General features: G+C 38.8%; 1 protein-coding gene across 4 annotated transcripts in view; it reads left to right on the plus strand.

Moving 5' to 3' along the window:
- TRPM6 (transient receptor potential cation channel subfamily M member 6) overlaps nucleotides 1-20,495 on the plus strand; it is a 173,801-nt gene that overhangs the window by 133,936 nt on the left and 19,370 nt on the right. For all 4 annotated transcript variants that reach the window (XM_040449336.1, XM_040449334.1, XM_040449337.1 and 1 more), the window contains 8 exons: nucleotides 1,452-2,587; nucleotides 2,771-2,883; nucleotides 7,333-7,459; nucleotides 10,738-10,829; nucleotides 12,342-12,400; nucleotides 13,950-13,975; nucleotides 18,024-18,074; nucleotides 19,546-19,611. In XM_040449336.1, coding sequence (XP_040305270.1) covers nucleotides 1,452-2,587; nucleotides 2,771-2,883; nucleotides 7,333-7,459; nucleotides 10,738-10,829; nucleotides 12,342-12,400; nucleotides 13,950-13,975; nucleotides 18,024-18,074; nucleotides 19,546-19,611 — 1,670 coding nt within the window. The remainder of the gene's footprint in view (nucleotides 1-1,451; nucleotides 2,588-2,770; nucleotides 2,884-7,332; nucleotides 7,460-10,737; nucleotides 10,830-12,341; nucleotides 12,401-13,949; nucleotides 13,976-18,023; nucleotides 18,075-19,545; nucleotides 19,612-20,495) is intronic.

The raw sequence follows: 20,495 nt of genomic DNA on the forward strand, positions 1-20,495 counted from the left end.
ATCCTTTGGATTCTTCTTAATTTTTTCTCCATAACAATTCATAAAAGTTTTGATTTATCGAAGGATACAAACACCTCATCATATTTGTTAGAATAATCTCCAACTTACCATTTATTTTAAAGTGTTATATTTTTATGTGTAGGAGTTTATTTTTTGTAACCAAGTCTGATACATTTTGTAATTTATTGTATGTATTGTTAAGCTTAGAAAGATGTAAGTAGTTTCCTAAGCTGCCATAATGAAGTACCAAAAATTGGGTGTCTTATAACAGCAGAAATTTGTTGTCTCACCATTCTGGAGGTTACAAGTCCAAAATCAAGAAGTTGGTAGGGGTAGGGCCATGCTTGCTCTGATGCCTCTAGTGGAGAATCCTTCCTTGCCTCTTCTAGCTTCTGGTGTTTACTGTCAATCCTTGGTATTCCTGGGCTTGTAGATGCATTACTGAAGTCCTAGGGTGGCTTTCTCCCTGTGTATATTCACATCATCTTCTCACTGTGTCCAGATTTCCCTTTTATACGGACACCAGCCATAGTGGCTTAGGGCCTACCGTAATGACCTCAATTCAACTTGATTATCTCTGTAAAGACCATGTTTCCAAATAAAGTCCCAATCTACAAGTTACTGGGACATTAGGACATCAACATATCTCTTTCTGGGGGCACAGAGTAAAACCCATCCCCATTTGGAGGTATTTATAAATATACAGATAATACTAACCAACATTTCTTTCATTCGTTCTCTGTGTCTCTAAGTCAATTAATACATTTAATTAGATTCGATTTGCCTTTTGACTCTTCCAGCTGAAAATGTCTTGTGCTGCTTTTACATGAATCCACGGCTAAACATCATAATGTTGGGTTAAAGTTTTCAAAATAATTTTTAAAATTTGGCTGAGGCTTTCTCTGAATGTAGGTCTCTTAGAATGGGTTTTGCTTGCAGCTTGGGAAGCCTATTTGAACTGTAGACTTGGATTTTTATTGTTGTTGTTGTTTAAGATCTATAATTTTTTTTTTCTAATTACATACTTGATTATTCTGTTCCTCTCATTCTGGTTTCTTCCTCAAGATCTTTTTTCTGTATCCAGAGTAATACAGGGCTTGTCAGTAGGAGATATTCAGATGTTTGTCATGCAAATTAATGAATATATTAATGAATACAATAGGGCTGATGGATAGAACAATTGGAGGGATAACTAGCTGGAAATGTGGTTCTGAAATGTTAGAAATAAGGGCTAGAAATACAGATTTGTAGTGTTTCCTCATTGGGGAGATAGTGGGAATTACAGGAGTGGGGGAGATCACCTGGGATGAGAAGGCAGAAGACTCCCCTAACTTGGGGAAACAGCTTAGGCTGAGGAGCCTCCTAAGGCAGGCTGTAGGATGGGAGAAGAACAAGGAAAGTTCTTCTTAGCTTAATGCATTTATTGGTTTTCTCCCTCCCTTTACCATCAGGGTTACAGAGATGTACTTCCAGCTGAAAGAAATGAACGAAAAAGTGTCTTTTATAAAGGACTCCTTACTGTCCTTGGACAGCCAAGTGGGGCACCTGCAGGACCTCTCTGCCCTAACGGTGGATACCCTAAAAGTCCTTTCTGCTGTTGACACCTTACAAGAGGATGAGGCTCTCCTGGCCAACAGAAAGCATTCTACTTGCAGAAAACTTCCCCACAGCTGGAGCAATGTCATCTGTGCAGGGGTTCTAGGCAGCATGGAGATCTCTGGGGAGAAGAAATATCAGTATTATAGCATGCCTCCTTCTTTGCTGCGGAGCCTGGCCAGAGGTCAGCATACCCTAAGAGTACAGAGGGGACCCCTTCTTGAGATTACAGACATTCAGAGAAAGGCTTCAAATATAAGAGATGAGCAGGAAAAGCAAGACACAGAAACTAGTGTAGTTGCTTCTGGAGTGTCCCTTTACACACAAACACACCCAAAGCATGGCCAGTTTCTTCTGGTCCCCTCTTATCTAAAGCAAGTTCCTTTTTCTGAGGAAATTGACTTGCCCCTGTTCAGACCATCTATGGAAGCAGGCATAGATGTGATGGCAACTGAACAGGTCGCCCAGAATGAGGTCCCTGTTCATCTGACTTGGCAGACCCCAGGTATCTCAGCTCAGGGCTCAGTGGCTGAACCCAAGGAACAGTACGAGTCAATTGCTCACACACCAGCCAGAGAAGACAAGGGGGAGCAAGTTCCACCCACTTTGATTTGCACACCAGCACCCACGCAAGTGACCTCCCTCCCTTCTCAAGCCGAAAGCATGCAAGTTGGAGGTGGATATGTGAACTGGGCATTTTCAGAAGGTGATGAAACTGGTGTGTTTAGCATCAAGAAAAAATGGCAAACCTGCTTGGCCTCCACTTGTAGCGGTGAGGAGAATGACCAATGCCAGAAGCAGATCCGGGTCAGATCCCTGTCTGATAACTCATCAAGCTTGGCCCAGAGTAGCGATTGCTCAGAAGTGGGACCGTGGCTGCCGCCAAACACATCCTTTTGGATCAGTCCTTTCCGCAGAGATAGGCCCTTCACTCGGAGTCATAGTTTGAGATTCCACAAGGAGGAGAAACTGAAGATCTGTAGGATTAAAAGTAAGAAGTGATTTTATTTTTGTTAAAAAATAAACTATTAAATTCTGTGCATGGCTATTATGTTTTCAAGGTCGATGATCTTTAACTACATCCTCATTCTCCCCATTCTCAGCTGTCTGTAAAACCAAATGGCTCCCTGTACAATCTTCTTAAACTTTTTCATGCAAATGCTTTCCTTTACAGATCTTTCAAGATCCTCAGAGATCAGGCAGTCAGCATGGATCAGGACAAAAATGCTAATCAAGGATAGGAGGGTGTCAAAGAAAAAGAAGAAAACACAAGGGCTACAGGTGCCAGTAAGTGTCTTTTCTGTTATTGGCAGTAGAGGTAGTAGCCTATCTTTTTTTGGTTTCTCTTTATTGTAAAGTGCCAGGCCGCTAGAAAATAACACTGTACTGGAAGGAGTGAAGATTTAAGAGTCATCAGAGTGGAAATGCCACAGCTCATTTATCAGCTCACATGCTGAAGGACACTTGTGTTATTTTCAGTTTTTGGCTATTCCAAACAAAGCTGTTATGAACATTTGTGCACAAGTCTTTGTGTGGACATATGTCTCAGTTTCTCTTTGGTAAATATTTAGGAGTGGAATGTCAGAGTCATATGGTGAGTATTTGTTTAATTTTAGAAGAAACTTCCAAACTGCTTTTCCAAGTGGCTGTGCCATTTTACATTCCCACCAGTTTCTGAGGAGCAGTTTATGAGTGTTTCGGTGGGGCACATTCTCACCAATCCTTAGTATGCCCCGTCTTTTTAATTTTAGCCGTCGTGGTGGCTGTGTAATGGTATCTCACAGTGATTTCATTTGCATTTCTGTGGCGACTAGTGCTGCAAAGTATCTTTCCACATGCTTATTTGACATCCATATATCTTTTTTTGGTCACCTGTCTGTTTAAATATGCTACTTAAAAAATTGGATTGTTGAGGGGCACCTGGCTGGCTCAGTCAGTAGAGCATGCAACTCTTGATCTTGGGGGGTCATGAGTTCAAGCCCCACCTTGGGCGTAGAGTTCCCTGAAAAAAAAATTGGGTTGTCTTATTATTAAGTTGTCAGAGTTTTTTTCTAGATATAAGCCCGTTGTTGGATATATGTTTTATAAATATGTTCTCTTGGTGGCTTGCCTTTTGCTTTTTCATAAATGTACTTTGAAGTGCATACATTTTTTATTTTAATGAAGTCTCTTGCTTGTTTTTTTCAGTCTATGCTTTTTGCATCATGTTTAAGAAAATTTGCAAAACCCAAGATCACTAAGATTTTCTCTCATGTTTTCTTCTAGAAGTTTCATAGTTTTTGCTCTTATATTAAGTTCTAGCCCACTTTGAGTTAATTTTTGTATATGGTGACAGGTAAGGATTGAGGTTCCTCCCTTTTTTCCTTTTTTCTCCCCCCCTTTCTTTCTTTGTCTCTTCTTTCTTCCCTTCCTTCCTTGAATACGAATATCAATTTTTTCTAGTATTTTCGGGTAAAAAGATTATATTTTTCCTATTGGGTTGCCTTGACACCTTTGTCAAAAATTAATTGGCCATGTGTGTTCATAATATGTGTAGATCTATTTCTGGATATATTCTGTTCCATTTACCTATATGTCTATCTTTATGATAATATTACAGTATATTGAATACTATAATTTTATATTAAATATTGAAATCACATAGTATAGGTCTGCTGAAGGTTTTCTTCCTTTTCAAAGGTTTTGTTTGTTTGTTGGCTATTCTAGTTTCTTTGTATTTCCACATACACTTAGAATCAGCTTGACAATTTTTACAGAGAAACTTGTTGGGGAGAGTAGAATTCTGTGAATCATCTTGGAGAGAATTGGCATCTTAACAGTGATGACTTTTCTGATCTATGAGCATGATATGTCTATTTATTTAGATATTCCTTAATCTCTCTTGGCAGCATTTTATAGTTTTGGGTGTACAGTTCTTGCACATATTTTTAAAAATGTATCCATAAGTACTTAATATTTTTTATTTTATTATTAATGAAATTATAAAAAAATAATTTCTGATTATTTGGTGGTGGTATATACAAATATACTTTTAAAATATTTATTTTATCTTACAATCTTGCTAAGCTTATTAATTTGAGTAGATTTGTTGCTTCTTCAGACTTTTCTATATAAATGATCATGTTATGTACAAATGAAGATTGTTTTACTTTTCTTTCAAATCAGGATGTGTTTTATTTATTTTTCGTGCCTTATTACACTGGCTAGAATCTCTAGTTATAGACCGAATAAAAGTGGTAAAAGCAGAGTCCATTCCTTGTCTCTGCTCTTAGGGGGAAAACATTTGGCTTTTATTAGTACATACAGTGTTAGCTGTAGCTTTTTATGTAGATGCCCTTTATCAAGTTAAAGAATTCCCTTCTGCACCTTGTTTTCTGAGAATTTTTATGTTAGTAGATCTCAGCATTTGTCAAGTGCTTTTTCTGCACCTATTTATATAAACAGATGGTTTTTCCTTCTTATTATGTTAATATAATTAATTATATTGATTAATTTTATAACATAGAATTACTATTTAGAATATTAAATCAACCTGGCTGCGATGAACCCTGCTTGATCATGATGTATTATCTTTTTTGTATGCTATATTTTGCTAAAATCTTAATAAGATTTTCTTGCATCTGTATTCTTGAAGAATATTTGTTTCTAGGTCTCTTTTCTTGTAACGTCTTTGGTTTTGGTATCAGGGTGATGCTGGGCTTACTGACTGAGTTGGGAAGTATTCTCTCTTCAGTTTTCTAGGTGAGTTTGTATAGAATTGATACTATTTCAACTTTTATTATTTGGTAGAATTAACCAATGAAACCATCTTTGTGGGAAAGATTTTAGCTACAAATTCAATTTCTGTAATAGAGGGCTATTCAGGCTATCTGATTCATCTGGAGTTTGCTTTATTTGTTTGTCTCTTTCAAGGAATTTGTCCATTTCATCTAAGTTGTTGAATTTATTGGCATTATAGTATTATAATATTCTTTTATTATCCCTTTATTGTCTAGGAGGTTTGTAGTGACATCGCTTCTCTCATTTGTCATATTTGAAATTTGTGTTTTTCTCTTTTCATTTCGATCAGTCTGGCTACTGGTTTATCTGCTTTATTGATCTTTTCAAAGAACCAGTTCTTGTTTTCATTGATTTTCTCTGACTACTATTCCATTGATTTCTGCTCTTTATTATTTTTTTTTTTTGTTCTGTTTACTTTGGGTGTAATTTGCTTTTTTCTCCCCCCTAGTTTGTTAAAAAAGAAGCTTTGGTCATTGATTTGAGACTGTCTTTTAATACAGGTACTTAGTGGTATAAAATCCCCTTTAGCCATTGTTTTAACTATATCCCACAAATTCCAATATGTTATGTTCATATTTTCACATTTTATTAGTGAATCTTTTTATTATTAGGAAGTCTTACTTCTGAGTTAGCATTCCATAGGACTTCACCTTTCCTGATCTTAATGTTCTGCCTCATTTTTCTGTATAATAATCTGGATGCATTTTTAAAAGCACCTAGGCTCTTTTTAGAATGAGAAGCTAAAGCAAAGAGATAAGTATAAAGACAATTATGTAAAATTACCTTTTGCAAGGAGAGATTTAGCTTGGTAAAGATGACTCTTCTTTCAGGGAAAATGCTATGAGTTGCTGGAATCTTATGAAATATGAATTTGGTAGATTTATTTTTTGCAATGATTAAAATGACCAGAATTTAACTAGAAATTGCGACTGGGCTCAGGTACTAATAACTTGCATTTGTTTATTTCTTTGTATTTGTCAATATACCTCATTTCTTCTCTGTCTCTGGTTAGTACATAAGGCAGCCACTATTGTTGGCTACCTGTTATTTTTTAAAAATTTATTTTAAATGTTTTATTTATTTTTGACAGAGAGAGAGAGAGAGAGAGAGAGAGGGAGAGGGAGAGAGAGAATGAGACAGAGCATGAGCAGGGGAGGGGCAGAGAGAGAGGGAGACATAGAAACTGAAGCAGGCTCCAGGCTCTGAGCTGTCAGCACAGAGCCTGATGTGGGGCTCGAAACCATGAACCATGAGATCATGACCTGAGCCAAAGTCGGATGCTTAACCGACTGAGCCACCCAGGCGCCTCTTGGCTACCTGTTATTTTAATGACAAAGGGAATGGGACTCACAGACATTTGTCCAAGTTCATGTAATGGACTCTCTACTGACTGAGCCAGCCAGGCACCCTTCAGGTTCACAAAACTGCTAAGTGACAAATCTAGTGTTCCAACACAAGCTCTTTTTAGATCCAAGCCTTATTTTTATTTTGTTTTATTTTATTATTTTATTTTATTTATTATTTTTTTGCTCTGTGCCAGTGGTTCTCAACTTGTGGTCTCCTATCAGCAGTATTAGCATTACCTGGAAACTTATCAGACATTCAAATCCTTTCTCCCTCTAGACCTACTGAATCACAGATCTTGGAGGTAGGACCCAGTGATCTGTGGTTTAGCATAGGCTTGAGTGATTCTGATTTACACTCAAGTTTGACAACTGCTGCCCCCCCCCCCCCCCCCCAGTTCTCTGTCATGGCCACAAATAGTGGTTACATGGGTGCTTATGTCCTGCCAGCATCACTGATAGGACTTTTCAAAGATTTCCAGGTGATTCTAAAATGTGAAGCCAATGTTAACAACCACTGCTGCTCACCATAGTACCTCTCTGAGTCACATTAATGACTCAAAATGTTTTCAGATTAATGTCACTATGTTCCAACAAGTGTCTTTCCCTCCAGGTCATAATGGTTGATACCTGCTCCGCAAACGACCAGTTGAATTCCGAGCCAGGAGAAAGTAACATCTCAGAAGAAGAGGAGTACAGCAAGAACTGGCTTACGGTGTCCAAATATAGTCCAAATATAAGTATGTAACAGTCTTGACTCTAGTAGGAGTTTCCTCACACTACCCGCAGGCCAGTGGTGGTCCCTAATGTTCTTCTAAGTGGAGATGAGAGAATGAGAGGGTGCAACACCCATTTAGGAGAATAGCTCTTTTCGATTTTTAACTTTTATGAAAAGGACAAAATTTCCATTCATTTAATGGAATAGTTGTTGCGATCCAGAAAAGAAAAATTAAGGAGTAGATAGTCTCATACTCAGAGCTGTTAAACCTGGCTCAGAGACTGTACTTCAGTCTGCTGTACGGAGTGGGGGGTTGTCTAATGTTATAAATTCTTCAGGTTCATGAGAGGTTGATATGGACCCTTGCACAGAACTCAGTGGGATGACTTATTATTACTGCTGTCATACAGCATTTAATCCATGGGCAAGTATCTCTTAATGGAGTTTGTAGAGGAGAAAAGATGAATCAACAGGCTACAAATGAAAACTATGAGGCAGGCAGAGAATGTGAAATAAGGCTGGACAGGTAAAATGAAGGCAGATTATGAACAGAATCGGTAGCAATGATCAGAACTTGGAACTTCCTGCATTACACACTAAGAGACCCTTATTAATTCTTTCACACATTTGAGGTTTATTCTTTTTTAAGCAAAGCCCGGTGCTAAATGTTTGACAGGCAGCCCTCCGTGTAGGGATGCAGGGACCCGGGTTCCACCATGTTGTAGCTCTGTCATATTCAACACAGGGCTCCCAAGATCTCTGTGGGGCACCTCCATGGCTACCATGGCAAGATGAAATGCAGTTGTCACCCATATTTTGTTTATCCATTCATCCATCAATGGACACGTGGGTTGTTCCACCTCTTAGCTACTGTGAATAATGCTGTTATGAACATGGGTGTGCAAATATCTTCTTTGACACGGCGTCTTCTGTACCTTTAGTTATGGAGTTTGTTCTGATGGTCTTCGGGTCAATTTCTGGGGTATTTAGGGTGATTTGGTAGTTATCTAGTTGTGTCCGTGGGAAGAGGCGAGCCGAGGGTCCTCCTACTCTGCTGCCGTCTTCCTCACACTCCCTTTTACTAATTTTTAAACAGAAGGAACTGTGTGACCCAGGACTCATACAGATTTAAAATTACTTGAAAGACTAAACTTAAGGTACAAATAGATACTGTCTTGAAATCTTTGGTATTATGCTTCTTTAAAAACCTTGCTTTGTCCTATGGTTAGTTGTTTTCAACCACAGGGCTATTTTCTATACCTCCTACCTCTCTTCCCTGGGACATTTGACAATGTCTAAGGATATTTTTGGTTGTCACCAGTAAGGAAGGTGCAGGTACTCTTGACATCTGGTGGGTAGAGGCCAGGGATGCTGCTAAAAATCCTACAACGCATGGGACAGTCTCTCTGCTCCTGACAAGGAATCATCCGGCCCCAAATACTGGTGGATGAGAAACCTTGGTTTATATTTTAAAATACTCAATTGTCTACTAACTCACTGAGAATCAAGTGGACTCCAGCTGAAAGAGATATTAGAAATTATTCAGAACTCCCTTCATCTACAGATATGACTCAAAAATATATATATATTTGATATTATATATATATATCTTATTTGATATTACATATGTAGTATGCAAGATAAAATATTGTATATTTATTATGTATTATACTTTTTATGAATAGTCTAACAGATATTTAAATTATTATATCTTTCTTAAATTATTCAAGTTCTTTTTTCATTGAGATGTAATTGACCTATGTAACATTGTATTCGTTTTATGTGTACAATGTAATGATTTGGCATACATATATATTGTGAAATGTTTACTACAACAAGTTGAATTAACATTACTTTACATAGTTACACTTGTTTTCCTGGTAATGAGAACTTTTTAAGATCTCTTCTCTCAGCAACTTTCAAATACACAATACAGTGTTGTTAACTACAGTCATCACACTACACACTACCTCCCCAGGGCTTACTTTTATTACAGCCGCAAGTCTGAACATTGGGATCACCCCCCGCCCCCACCCATTCCACTCACTCCCCTCCCCAAGTTATTTAAGTTATTTCCATTGAATTTCAACTAGAGAAAGATGCAGGTAGCAGGAGGGTTCTGGAAAAGAATCTCAAGTCCAGTGATCAGAAAGGAAGACAAGATGTAGGGAAATAGGCTGAGTCCGTGTGTCTAGTTAATCTGACGTTTACTGAGATTTGGTTAATCTGAATTAAGAATCTTTTCTTTTTTTTTTTTTTTTTGAAATGTGTCTGTGTTAAGCATTAATTGAAAAAGAATTTAAAAAAAAATTGAGGGTTGGGTGGTACCCTGTCAGCTCTCTTTAAATACAAGCTCTCGTTAAATACAAAAAGAAAAGTTCTGAGGAATTTAGCTATGAAAATGAAAAGTCTATTTTTAACTTTTCCTATAGGTATTTTAATTTTAATGTATTCTAATACATTGAAACCATATTGATCATAATTTTATGATATTACAAAAATATCACGTATGACATTTTATGATTTTTTTCCAATGGGTTTTTTGCACTTTGTGTGTGTGTGTGTGTGTGTGTGTGTGTGTGTGTGTGTGTATTTTCAGCATAAAATCATTAGGGGAGAAAATTGCAACTGTTTTCTCCTACATTTAGCGAGGGACTCCCAAGCATTATTCTCAGAATTAATCCAATCCAATAATTAAATTATTATTGGATACCTACTATATGCCAGTGACTCTGCAGGTATCAGTGTAAAACATAATGACAATAATGATCCTTGTAATGTGTTTTTAAGAGAGAGATGATAATTAAACCTATCTGCTGGCATTCTTTGCTATCTTTTGTTTTTGTTTCATTTTATTTTTTTAAGTGGCCTACTATGATGCTTGGTGCAGTTGTTAAGGAAGGATTCCTAACAATTTGGAATGAAAATTCCATGTGTTTTAAATAAAGCATGGACAATAGGGTACAGGAGAAAGTGAGTTTTAAAAAAAAATTGCTAAATGTTTTATTTTGTAGGAGGACAAGTCATGGATCATTTAATTCTTGACTTTGATAGAGAGCATACATTATTATAAATGTAAAAGAAACTACTGACAAATAGAAATACTGTAGAATATATAGCTTTCAACCATTTGAGAAAAAAGGGACAAAAGAATCTTGGTAACACTTGCTAAATAGAGAAAAAAAAAACATGTTCAAATTTAGATGAACGTACTATGTTCAGATCTTTCTATTTAGGGATGTAATTTGAATGTAACACATTTTGATGTATTCTCTATTTTTTTTTCTTCCTTTTAACAAGGTCTAGAACCCCCTATATATCAGAAAATGAAAACTAAAGAAATTGAACGGCATGCTGTACAAGTCAGTGATTATCTAAAGCAGTCTCAAGAGGTAAAAACATCTTATTCGATATTTAAAAAAATGTGTGCACACGCTCTCTAACTCCTTGACTGTGTCTGTTTTACCTTTATGCCCCATAATTGGCTTCCTCTTTTTATTGGTATTACGTTTAAATCTTTGCTTTGAATGTATGCTCAGGTTGTTCACTCTGCCCCCAACCCCTGCCATTCTTTCCTTCTTCTCCATTCAATGTATCTGTCCATCCAGTAATTTATCCTGGGCGTTTTTAACATGAACGATAAATAATTCAGGAATTTTTGTAATTGTTTTGAAATACATGAATGTTGCCACGTGGAAGAAAAATAAGGTATTTTCAATACGCTTTAAAAGGTGGAGCTAGAGTCAACATATAGAAGGTACTGGGAGGCAGATTTCAGCCCACTCTGAGGAGGAATTTTTAGAAATTGGAGCTTTCTAAGGATGGAATGGTTTATTTCTGGAGGCAGTAAGTTCCTTACTGAGTGTGGTTAGTCAACCAGGCTGAGCAAACATTTTTGCAGATGTGTTGGGGCGGGGGAGGGGGGATTTGGGTGTTGAGGGGTAAAGGGCCCTTTGTCTTTCTCCAACACTGAGGTCCTCTGATTGTGGTCTTGTGTTTCTCACATCTGCAGATATGTTTCTGTTTTACTACCATCCACCATGTGGGAAGTGTGATCTCGTTAGACTAATGCAAGAAATCTAATTTTGCTCTTGGTTTGCATGTCATTTCTATGAACTTGGGAACCGTATCCACAATACCTGTAGGAATGTATGCTAATGAGCTCATGAATGTAATTTGTAGAAGGTTTTGAAAATAAAACGTAAGACTGCTTGGAGGTAGGTGATTGGAGGCAAGAACATGCCTGCCATATCAAATCCTACTTTGCTACTTCCTGGGTTTCAGAGCTACGTATATTAATTAACCTCTGAGCTCTGTTAGCTATGTCTCTAAAATGGGGTTAATGCCATTCTTATGAGATTATTAGCAGTGGATAACAAAAATAACACCAGTGGAAACACCTAGAGTAATGCCTGGAGCATACCAGGTTTCAAGAAGTAATAGATGAATCTAAATAGAAAATAGAATGATTAAGTTCAAGGTAATGTTATTCTAAATAATCATCAACTGAAACAATAATATCCTGATAGAAGACGTAATGATGTAATGATTGACGTTTCTTGTCAATTTCAACCTTCGTTCCTTCTTCCACGTCATTGACCCTTCACTCTCATTTCTGTGAAAACCTTTAATACATTACATTCTCTCTACGATGTCCCCACAAAAATAATTTCATTCTGCTTAAGTCAGTCAACACATTGAGTTATTCAGATATTGTGCTAACATTATGCATCTTTCTAACTTGAATTTAGTGCATCCAGTAAAAGGGAAGTATTGAGCTAGAGAATGGGGGGGGGGCGGTAAAGAACTCTGCCCTCCAAGGCATGTGTATTGCAAATGTATTACCAGAAGCTTGGTAAGGAGAATGCTGGGCGAATGTGCAATGACCTTTCCCTTCCACTCAGGATCTGAGCAAAAACTCCTTGTGGAACTCCAGGAGCACCAGCTTCAATAGGAACTCCCTGTGAGTATTTCTAAATGTATGTTTTTAAAGCATCTTTGGCTTCTTTTTTCTTTAACATGATTGGGAACAAAGGTTTCATCGGGTCAGGAAAAGAGGGGGAAAACGTGTTTGCAATGATAGTATTTTTCTCTTGGTGCAAGAAGGAAAACCACTTATTCTCAAGTTTTCCCATTTCTGGCACTACGATCTCACCTCAGTGCCTTTTAAGAATATAATGAAACACATATTACCACAGCAGATTAAACATTTGCCTTTTCAGTGTCAAAAAAAGCACACGCAGAATAATGAGTATCCTAACTTCTCTGACAGATAAGATTGTGAAATTTGCGTTCAAGAGTAAGGACAAATCTGTCTGGCCTAAAGAAAAAGACTGAAAACCTGGTAGTTTTCTCTTTAGATTTTTTTTTCAGATTGTTAATTTTAGTTTATGAGGTTTATCATTTTTATTTTTGGTTTCTCATGAACATCCTAAGTGTCTATCAAAGCAGTAACTCTTTGAGAAGGATGGAAACGTAGCAAAGGGAAGATAGGGGTCGGAAGAGAGAGAGAGAGAAAAAGAGAGAGAGAGAGAGAGAGAGAGAGAGAGAGGGAGGAGATAGAGAAGTCACATGGGTGTAGGCTTGAGTATTTTCCTGGAATTTTATTTATTCCGAGAAATAAAGTTTGAAAACCAGCCAAGCAAAATTATTGTATTTCATTTGTAGTGTTTTCTGGACTTCTCTAGTTACATCATCAAATTGTCTGTACAGCTGGGGGAACAGAATTCTAAACCATCTAACGTGTGAAGGCCAGTTGATCCTAAGCACTGGAATGTGACTTGCAGTTTTCAGCCAGCGCTATTTGAGATGGCCTTTTTTTTCTGGAACTGCCATCAAGGTCTCTGTGTGCAAGCCTGCCTTTAGACTCCAAGTGCACATGACTTTCTCCTCCCAGAGGTTCAGTAGTTTGTGCTCATGCAGAGTACTGGGTTATTGCAGCATGAAATTAAACAATAATTGTAATTGTACTTTCTTCCCTAAGGACCTTCAATACTGGAGATATTCTTTGAATGCGTCTATTCAGACTTGCCTGTGGCCACTTGTGCACTTGAGCAGGGCAAGTAACAATTTACAGAGAGTTAATTTCAGTCCATGAACATTTAGGGGCCACGTGGGCTAATGAAACTGATTTGTAGGCTTGTCCGGAGACATTCACAGACTCATTTGTAGGCATCTGCTTTGCATAGTTCAGGAACCCTTTAGTTTAATTGATCCAGAACAACACAAACACAGTGAAGTCTTATATTGGTTAGCTTAGAGCGTGTGCAGTAAATGAATCACACACATATGTGGTATTCATTTTTCTATGAAAATAATCGCAGGGTTGCAAACCATTTCTCTATTGATAGAGATAGGGGTCAAACGACACGTCTGTCAAAGAAAACACACACACACACATACATATATATAGACATATAGACTCTGTATTGTTACTATTGCACATACTTTTCCTTTTTCTGGTCATTGACAGATTTAAAGAATTATCTAAACAATTTTCGTTTTTCAAACAGGTTGAGAAGTTCAAATGGAGTTGACAGTAAGTTTTTGTATTTAAACATGTTATTTTTCATTTTATTCATGGTGAAGTTCACTGCCCTGCTGAGATTTTTGTAGTTCCTGAAGTTCTATTTATGATTTTGCCTATTACACGAAGTAGAAAGTTCAGTAGAAAAGTAAAAGTTGATTATCTTTCTCTACATAAATCAGGATTGATGTATGGTTTAAAGTTTTCTTTTGAACTGCCTATTTTTGACAGTGATTTTCCAATTTCCTCTGTGAGTGAGAGTGTTTCCACTGAGCTCATTTCAACTGTTCGACAACTCTTCCTGTCAATTAATGAGCTTTTACATATAGCTCATTAAGAGCTATTCATCTTATATGTGGATACCCTTTCCGTATGGTTCCTGTAGGACTCTGTGCCCCAAGTGGCTGCGTAGGGCTAGGTCATGGGAGACAACTCCCTAGCAAAACCACTCTCAAGGCTGTTCTCAAACTTCACCACAGCCTACGAGCTCCTTTCTTGACCTCTTGATGCAGATGGGGTTCCTTCTTTTCCACGGCCTTATTCCATCCAACTTTCTCTGGTTTTCAGTAGCTCTTCAAGTTGCTTCCTTCTCCTTCAACTGTGTACATATTTAAGTCATTTTCTGTACCAAAGAAACAATAACTGTTTTCTCAATGTTACCGAGCTTCCAAACTGCCACTCCTATCCACCTTGAAATTAATGAGAAAGCATTAGCATTTGCTCTGCATAGTGCCTGTCCCCACCACTCTACTGAAGCTGCGTTCTAGATGCCAAATCACACAACCTTTTTTTTTTTTTAGTCTTCATGGAACTTGTAGCATTTGATGTTGACCATTTTATCCATTTTCAAAGTTTCTTGGAGGCTGTTCTTCCTGGGCTATTAATTGTATTACTTTATTGCCTGGCGTTTCCGATCACTTACTCTTCCTTTGCCCAAACTGGGCCTCTTACTCATGTATACTGCCTTTCCCAGCCCACTCCTCTTAGCCATCAACTTTGTTTTCTAACTCCGTACTACCCCCACCTCCCTCCCCCCATCCTTAGAAGGTGTCTGTTTTGCCCTACCCCACTGCTTCTGCCTTACAGCCTCTAACATTTATTTTCCTAAGTAAAAAAGTTTTGCCCTTTATTTCATGTTAGCATGCTGGTGGTTTCTCTCCCTTTGCACCTTCCCGTGTTCACCCTGGAATTACCTTCTGAAAGATGAACCGTCACTTATGTCGAAGCTTCCAGGGACTTCCCGTTACCTACAGGATTGGCTGCAAATTCCTTAGTCCTTCTCAGTGCTTTCGACAGCCTGGCCCTCATCCAAATTTCCAGGCTCAAGTTCATTCTTTAGGTCAACATTTCTGCCACATAGAATATGACCACCTTCCTATGCACCCCTCCACTTGAGCATCTAGAAGACCTCTCAGGCAAAAATGCACTCTCTCCTTCCTCACTCATCTCTGGAAATGACAACTCCATCCTTCCAGTTGCTGAGGTCAAAGTCTCACCATCGTATTTCACTCCTGTTTTCCCACACCCCCGCTTCCAACCCATCCCCCAAAGTGTATCAAGAATCTGATCACTTTGCTATCCCCACGTACCGGTCTTCATCTTGATCCTGGGTTACAGGATGGCCTCCAAACTATTGCTCTCTGACAGTCAATTTCCAGAGTGTAGCCAGAATAACTCTTTTAAACTGAGATTCTAGGGGCGCCTGGGTGGCGCAGTCGGTTAAGCGTCCGACTTCAGCCAGGTCACGATCTCGCGGTCTGTGAGTTCGAGCCCCGCGTCAGGCTCTGGGCTGATGGCTCGGAGCCTGGAGCCTGTTTCCGATTCTGTGTCTCCCTCTCTCTCTGCCCCTCCCCCGTTCATGCTCTGTCTCTCTGTGTCCCAAAAATAAATAAACGTTGAAAAAAAAAATTAAAAAAAAAAAATAAATAAACTGAGATTCTAATCAAGTCACTCTTCTGCTCCAATGGCATCTCATCACACTCTGTAAACTCGAAGTCCAAACAGGCTCTACAAGGCCCTACTGATCTGCTGCTCCTCCTCCCACTCTCCAAACCCGTTTCCTCTCAGCACAGTCCACTCTGGCCACATTCCCTATGGTCCTGCTTCTGGGCATTTGCACTTGCTGTCGCCTCTACCTGGAATATTTTTCGTTTTGCCATATGACTATCCCTCTCTTCCTTCACGTCTCTGCTCACATTTTACCTTACCACAGAGGCCTTGCCTTTGCCACCCTTAAAATAATAGCCTCCCTGTCTCCCACACTTTCTAACCCTGTAGCTTGAATGTATGTAATACTGTATGCACTATGTATTTACTTGTTTATTTATTTTCCTTTTACTAGAATGTAGCCAGAGATTTTACCTGTTTTTTCTTTTTCTTTTGTTTTTGTTTCTTTTTGTTGTTGTTGTTGTTGTTGTTGTTTTTTTTGTTTTTACTGCTCCTCTCTCAAGCACATGGTAGGTGTAGAATAAATATGTTTTGAATGAATGTGAACAGTTCCTTCCCACAGTTCCTTAAATGGTGGAGCCAGAACTGAAACTCAGCTTTCTCAGATTCAGATGTCCATACTCTTGAAGAATATCACATTGGCATGCCTGGGTGGCTCAGTCGGTTAAGTGTCTGACTTCGTTTCAGCCCAGGTCATTGCCTTATGGTTTGTGAGTTCGAGCCCCGCAAAGGGCCCCATGCTGATAGTGTGGAGCCTGCTTGGGATTCTCTCTCTCTCTCTCTCTCTCTCTCTCTCTCTCTCTGTCTGTCCCTCCCTCACCCGTGTGTGCTCTCTCCCTCTCAAAATAAATTTAAAAATTAAATCAAAAAAAGAATATCACATCGAGGAGCTCCTGGGTGGCTCAGTCGCTTGAGTGTCTGACTTCTGATTTTGGCTCAGGTCATGGTCTCAGGGTTGTGGGATCAAGCCCGTATCAGGCTCCGTGCTGAGCGTGATTTGCTCTCTCTCTCTCCCTCTGCCCCTCTCCCCCACTTGCATTCCCTTTCTCTCTCTCTCTCTCTCTCAAAAAAAAAGAGTATCACATTGCTTGTCTATGAAGGTTCCATAAGTCTCTGTATACACCTCTATTACGTTACTTAGCCAACCGTGTTGTGACCATAGTTTACATGTCTTTTGCTCTCAGTATTTCACAGTTTCTTTTTTCAAGGGCAGAAGCCATAACTTATTCACATCTGTCTTGCCCAGCATGACCTATAGTGGCAGCTGAACACTTTTTAATTTTTATTATTGAGTGAACTGAGAAAGAAAGAAAGTCTTTTCTTTGCTGATGTTACTTTTTACTAAGCACCCCCAAAGGAAGGGATTTTTGTTCCTTTCCTTATCCAGCAACAAGAAGCCAGAGAGATCTGTGAAATTGGGCTCATTATGCTGCTTACTCTACTAGGTATAAAGAAGTTGCCACCGTGAGACTAAAGTTCTCCAGTTTAATTTTAATTTTATGAAATGGCAAAACTGTTGCAAAGGATTTCTCTAGAGCCTTGTAATTTAGGACTTGAGAAGGTAGAAGGGAACCAGTTAAACTTGCGGGAGGTGTTCCCAACAAAGAAGTCCCTTGGCATCGTGTTCTCCACCCACTTCTTTGTTTCTGGTGTATGCCTCTTAATTTGTTTTCATCAGTTTGTTGTCATTTTAGGTCAGTGAAGTGGACTGCTAATAACTTGGTATTAATAATGTCTTTATATGGGCACTGCATCTTGGTGGGAGCTCAGAGAATTGTGCTCTGGGGATGTCATGAAGTGTGATGGGCAGCTGAGTGTCTTCCACAACCCAGAGGTGTAATTGGTTCAGAGGAAATACATCTTTGAGGCTAATATTACCTGTCTTTCTCCAATTCCCTATATAAACATGTTTGGAGATATTACATTGATGATTGGAAGCTGTCAGGATACCATGCCCAATAATGTGGTTAAAGGATATTAGGCCATCTTTCTCAAAGACTGAGAAGCCATTGTGATTAACCTGTTCAATAATAACTCTGAAGGCAATATATTCATAAGCATGTATTTATCACCAGCCACGTAATTAAAATGCCAATCTTCTCTACAATTTCAGAAATCTCAGCCTCCTTAAAAAGCCCTCAAGAGCCTCACCATCATTATTCAGGTAGGACACGTGCACCTAGACATGTCAACTGAGCTAAACGTCTGTGATTCTGCACTCGTGAACAGGAGTATTGATGAATTTTGAAGTATTGATACAACTCCCAACAAGGTGTTATTCACTCTCATGAGAAGAGCATTCAGATTTCTTATCTTGCCATTTACTTGGGAAAACAAGTTGTTAGGATATAAGAGAATATGGAGTTAAAGAGCATTTTTGTCTGTATTTGCAAGTTCCAAATGGTGAAGGAGAAGGGTGACCTTGAGATTTAAAAAGTCCTTACAAGTCTGAAGCCAGAGATCTCCATATTTTGGATGGGGCCTAAAACTAGCTCTTTGAAGGAGGATTTTATACCCTCCCTGGCTCTCAAGTGAACATAACCACTGAATGAATGCCAACCCCACTGAGTAAGTTCAACAAAGACACCTTACAAGGATGTTATTAAACAAGATGTCAAGGGTCTTGACTCTCATAAGCAACATTGCTTCACAGTGCTTCAGTTGTCTTTCTTTCAGAGTGGGAATAATTGTACTTGCCCTTCCTGAGGAACAATCTGCCAAAGGGCTAGTAAGAATTAAGAGGGAAACACTTTGAAATGCAAAGCGATGTAACAACCAACTGGACTTGTGCCATTGGTTGGTCTTCTGCATGTCATTGCTGTCAGCATTGGATGAGATGATACACAGGCAAGCCTTTTACACAGTCTTTTTTACACAGCTCAGCACATGAGTGAGAGTTTATTGGTGTGACAGTTACCGTTACTATCATATCAAGGTCATGTGTTCAAGGTCCACTAATAGACTGCCTTTTCCTAAATTCTCCTCTGTAGTGAATAGTGTTTCAGTGGATTCCAGACTCCACATTCTAGGCTCTTATAACTGGGTCTTTCAGCTCAGCAGTAATAATCCAATATTTTGACTCCAGCTGTCAACTCTAGAAAGTCTGGTGAAGAATACTGGAACTCATATTGACTCTGATCTGTTAGGATACGGCTCTTAACAGGAAAATGCAGATCACTTGCTTCTAATTAAAACTGGTCTTCAGTTCTCTCTGGGAAAAGAAGGTGAACTGTGCAAAGTCAACAGTAGATGTCCCCACAGTCCACTGTGCATTAGATTTGCTCTGGAAAAGACCGACCAGAGAAGGAAGACCACAGAATGCTCTCTAAAGGAAAGTTCCACATATGTATGGATTAGTCTCTGATTTGATGTTCGGGAGAGTGGAAGTGATAGCCCTACCTCGGACGATGTTATGTAATCTCATATAGTTCGTAAGACTGGGGTATACTTCCTGTTGAAGGCATAGTTTCTTTTTAAAACTGGGTTGTGGATAATATTTTTGATGAGAGCAAAAGTGAGGGGTCTTTGAAATGAACATTTTCTGTGTTATATGAGTAGATTGATGTGGGGGAGGCTTGCTGTGCATTCAATCCACTGACGCATACTTAAAATAGTAAATCTCTTTTTGTTTGCAGCCATTGAAAGGAATAATTTAATGAGGCTTTCTCAGACTATACCATTTACACCAATCCAACTGTTTGGTGAGTGCCATTTCTACCTTCTTGAGGCCATGCCAGGGCAGAGGCGTAACATCTGAGAAGCAGAAACCATTTTGCATCGTTTTAGCTGAAGATTTTGCTTTGCTAGTGGTTGCGGTTTAGTGAGACTAATTTCCTAAAACGGAAATTCTTGTTAACTGCCTAGCCAGCATCTAGGGTCAAAATCTAATGCTGTAGGGATGGGACCGATAATGAACAGCAGTTGGGAAAAAAGCAATAATGTTGCACCTGGCATTCACTGACGTAAGGCTGGAAGAAGGAGAGAAAAGAACCATCCGACCATGTGTAATAAACCCAGAAGAAAGAGATAAATGTCAATACGGTAAAAACTAACAGGCATCTGAAGGGAAATGCTTTGCGTATTGTTTTCTTGTTTGTTTTGTTTCGTGTAAACTAATTGCTCTTAGCTCAGAGAGTAAATGTCACTTTTAAAGGCTGAAGTAGTAAGGAAAAACAAGCTCTCATTAAGCCAAGACTAGCACGAGTCTTGCTGTCCAGCCAGCTGACAATGTAACAACTCTGTCCTAGATCTTAGTTCTCTTCATATGGGGACAGATCAGGTGGCTTCTGATCAGGGACGCAAAAGCCTTCTCCTTCCTCATGACTCCATGACTAGTTCTGCAACTTAGAAGCTCTGCTCTAAATCCTCTACGTATTTAAGTGTTTAGAAGTCTAAAGAGACCGTCAGTGGCGTTTATCTGGGTACCAACAATAAGTATTCGAATTATTTATTGAGTATTGAATAAGAATTACCTAGACATATTTTTTTTTGGTAAGCAATTCAATGCAAGAGTGAGTAAATAGATTCCTTTCTTGGTAAATCAGTATCGTGTTAGCAACAAAACAAAACAAAACAAAATGGGCAT

This window comes from Herpailurus yagouaroundi, unplaced genomic scaffold, assembly GCF_014898765.1.
Source record: "Herpailurus yagouaroundi ecotype Mexico unplaced genomic scaffold, PumYag 199, whole genome shotgun sequence".
Classification (NCBI taxonomy): Eukaryota; Metazoa; Chordata; class Mammalia; order Carnivora; family Felidae; genus Herpailurus; species Herpailurus yagouaroundi.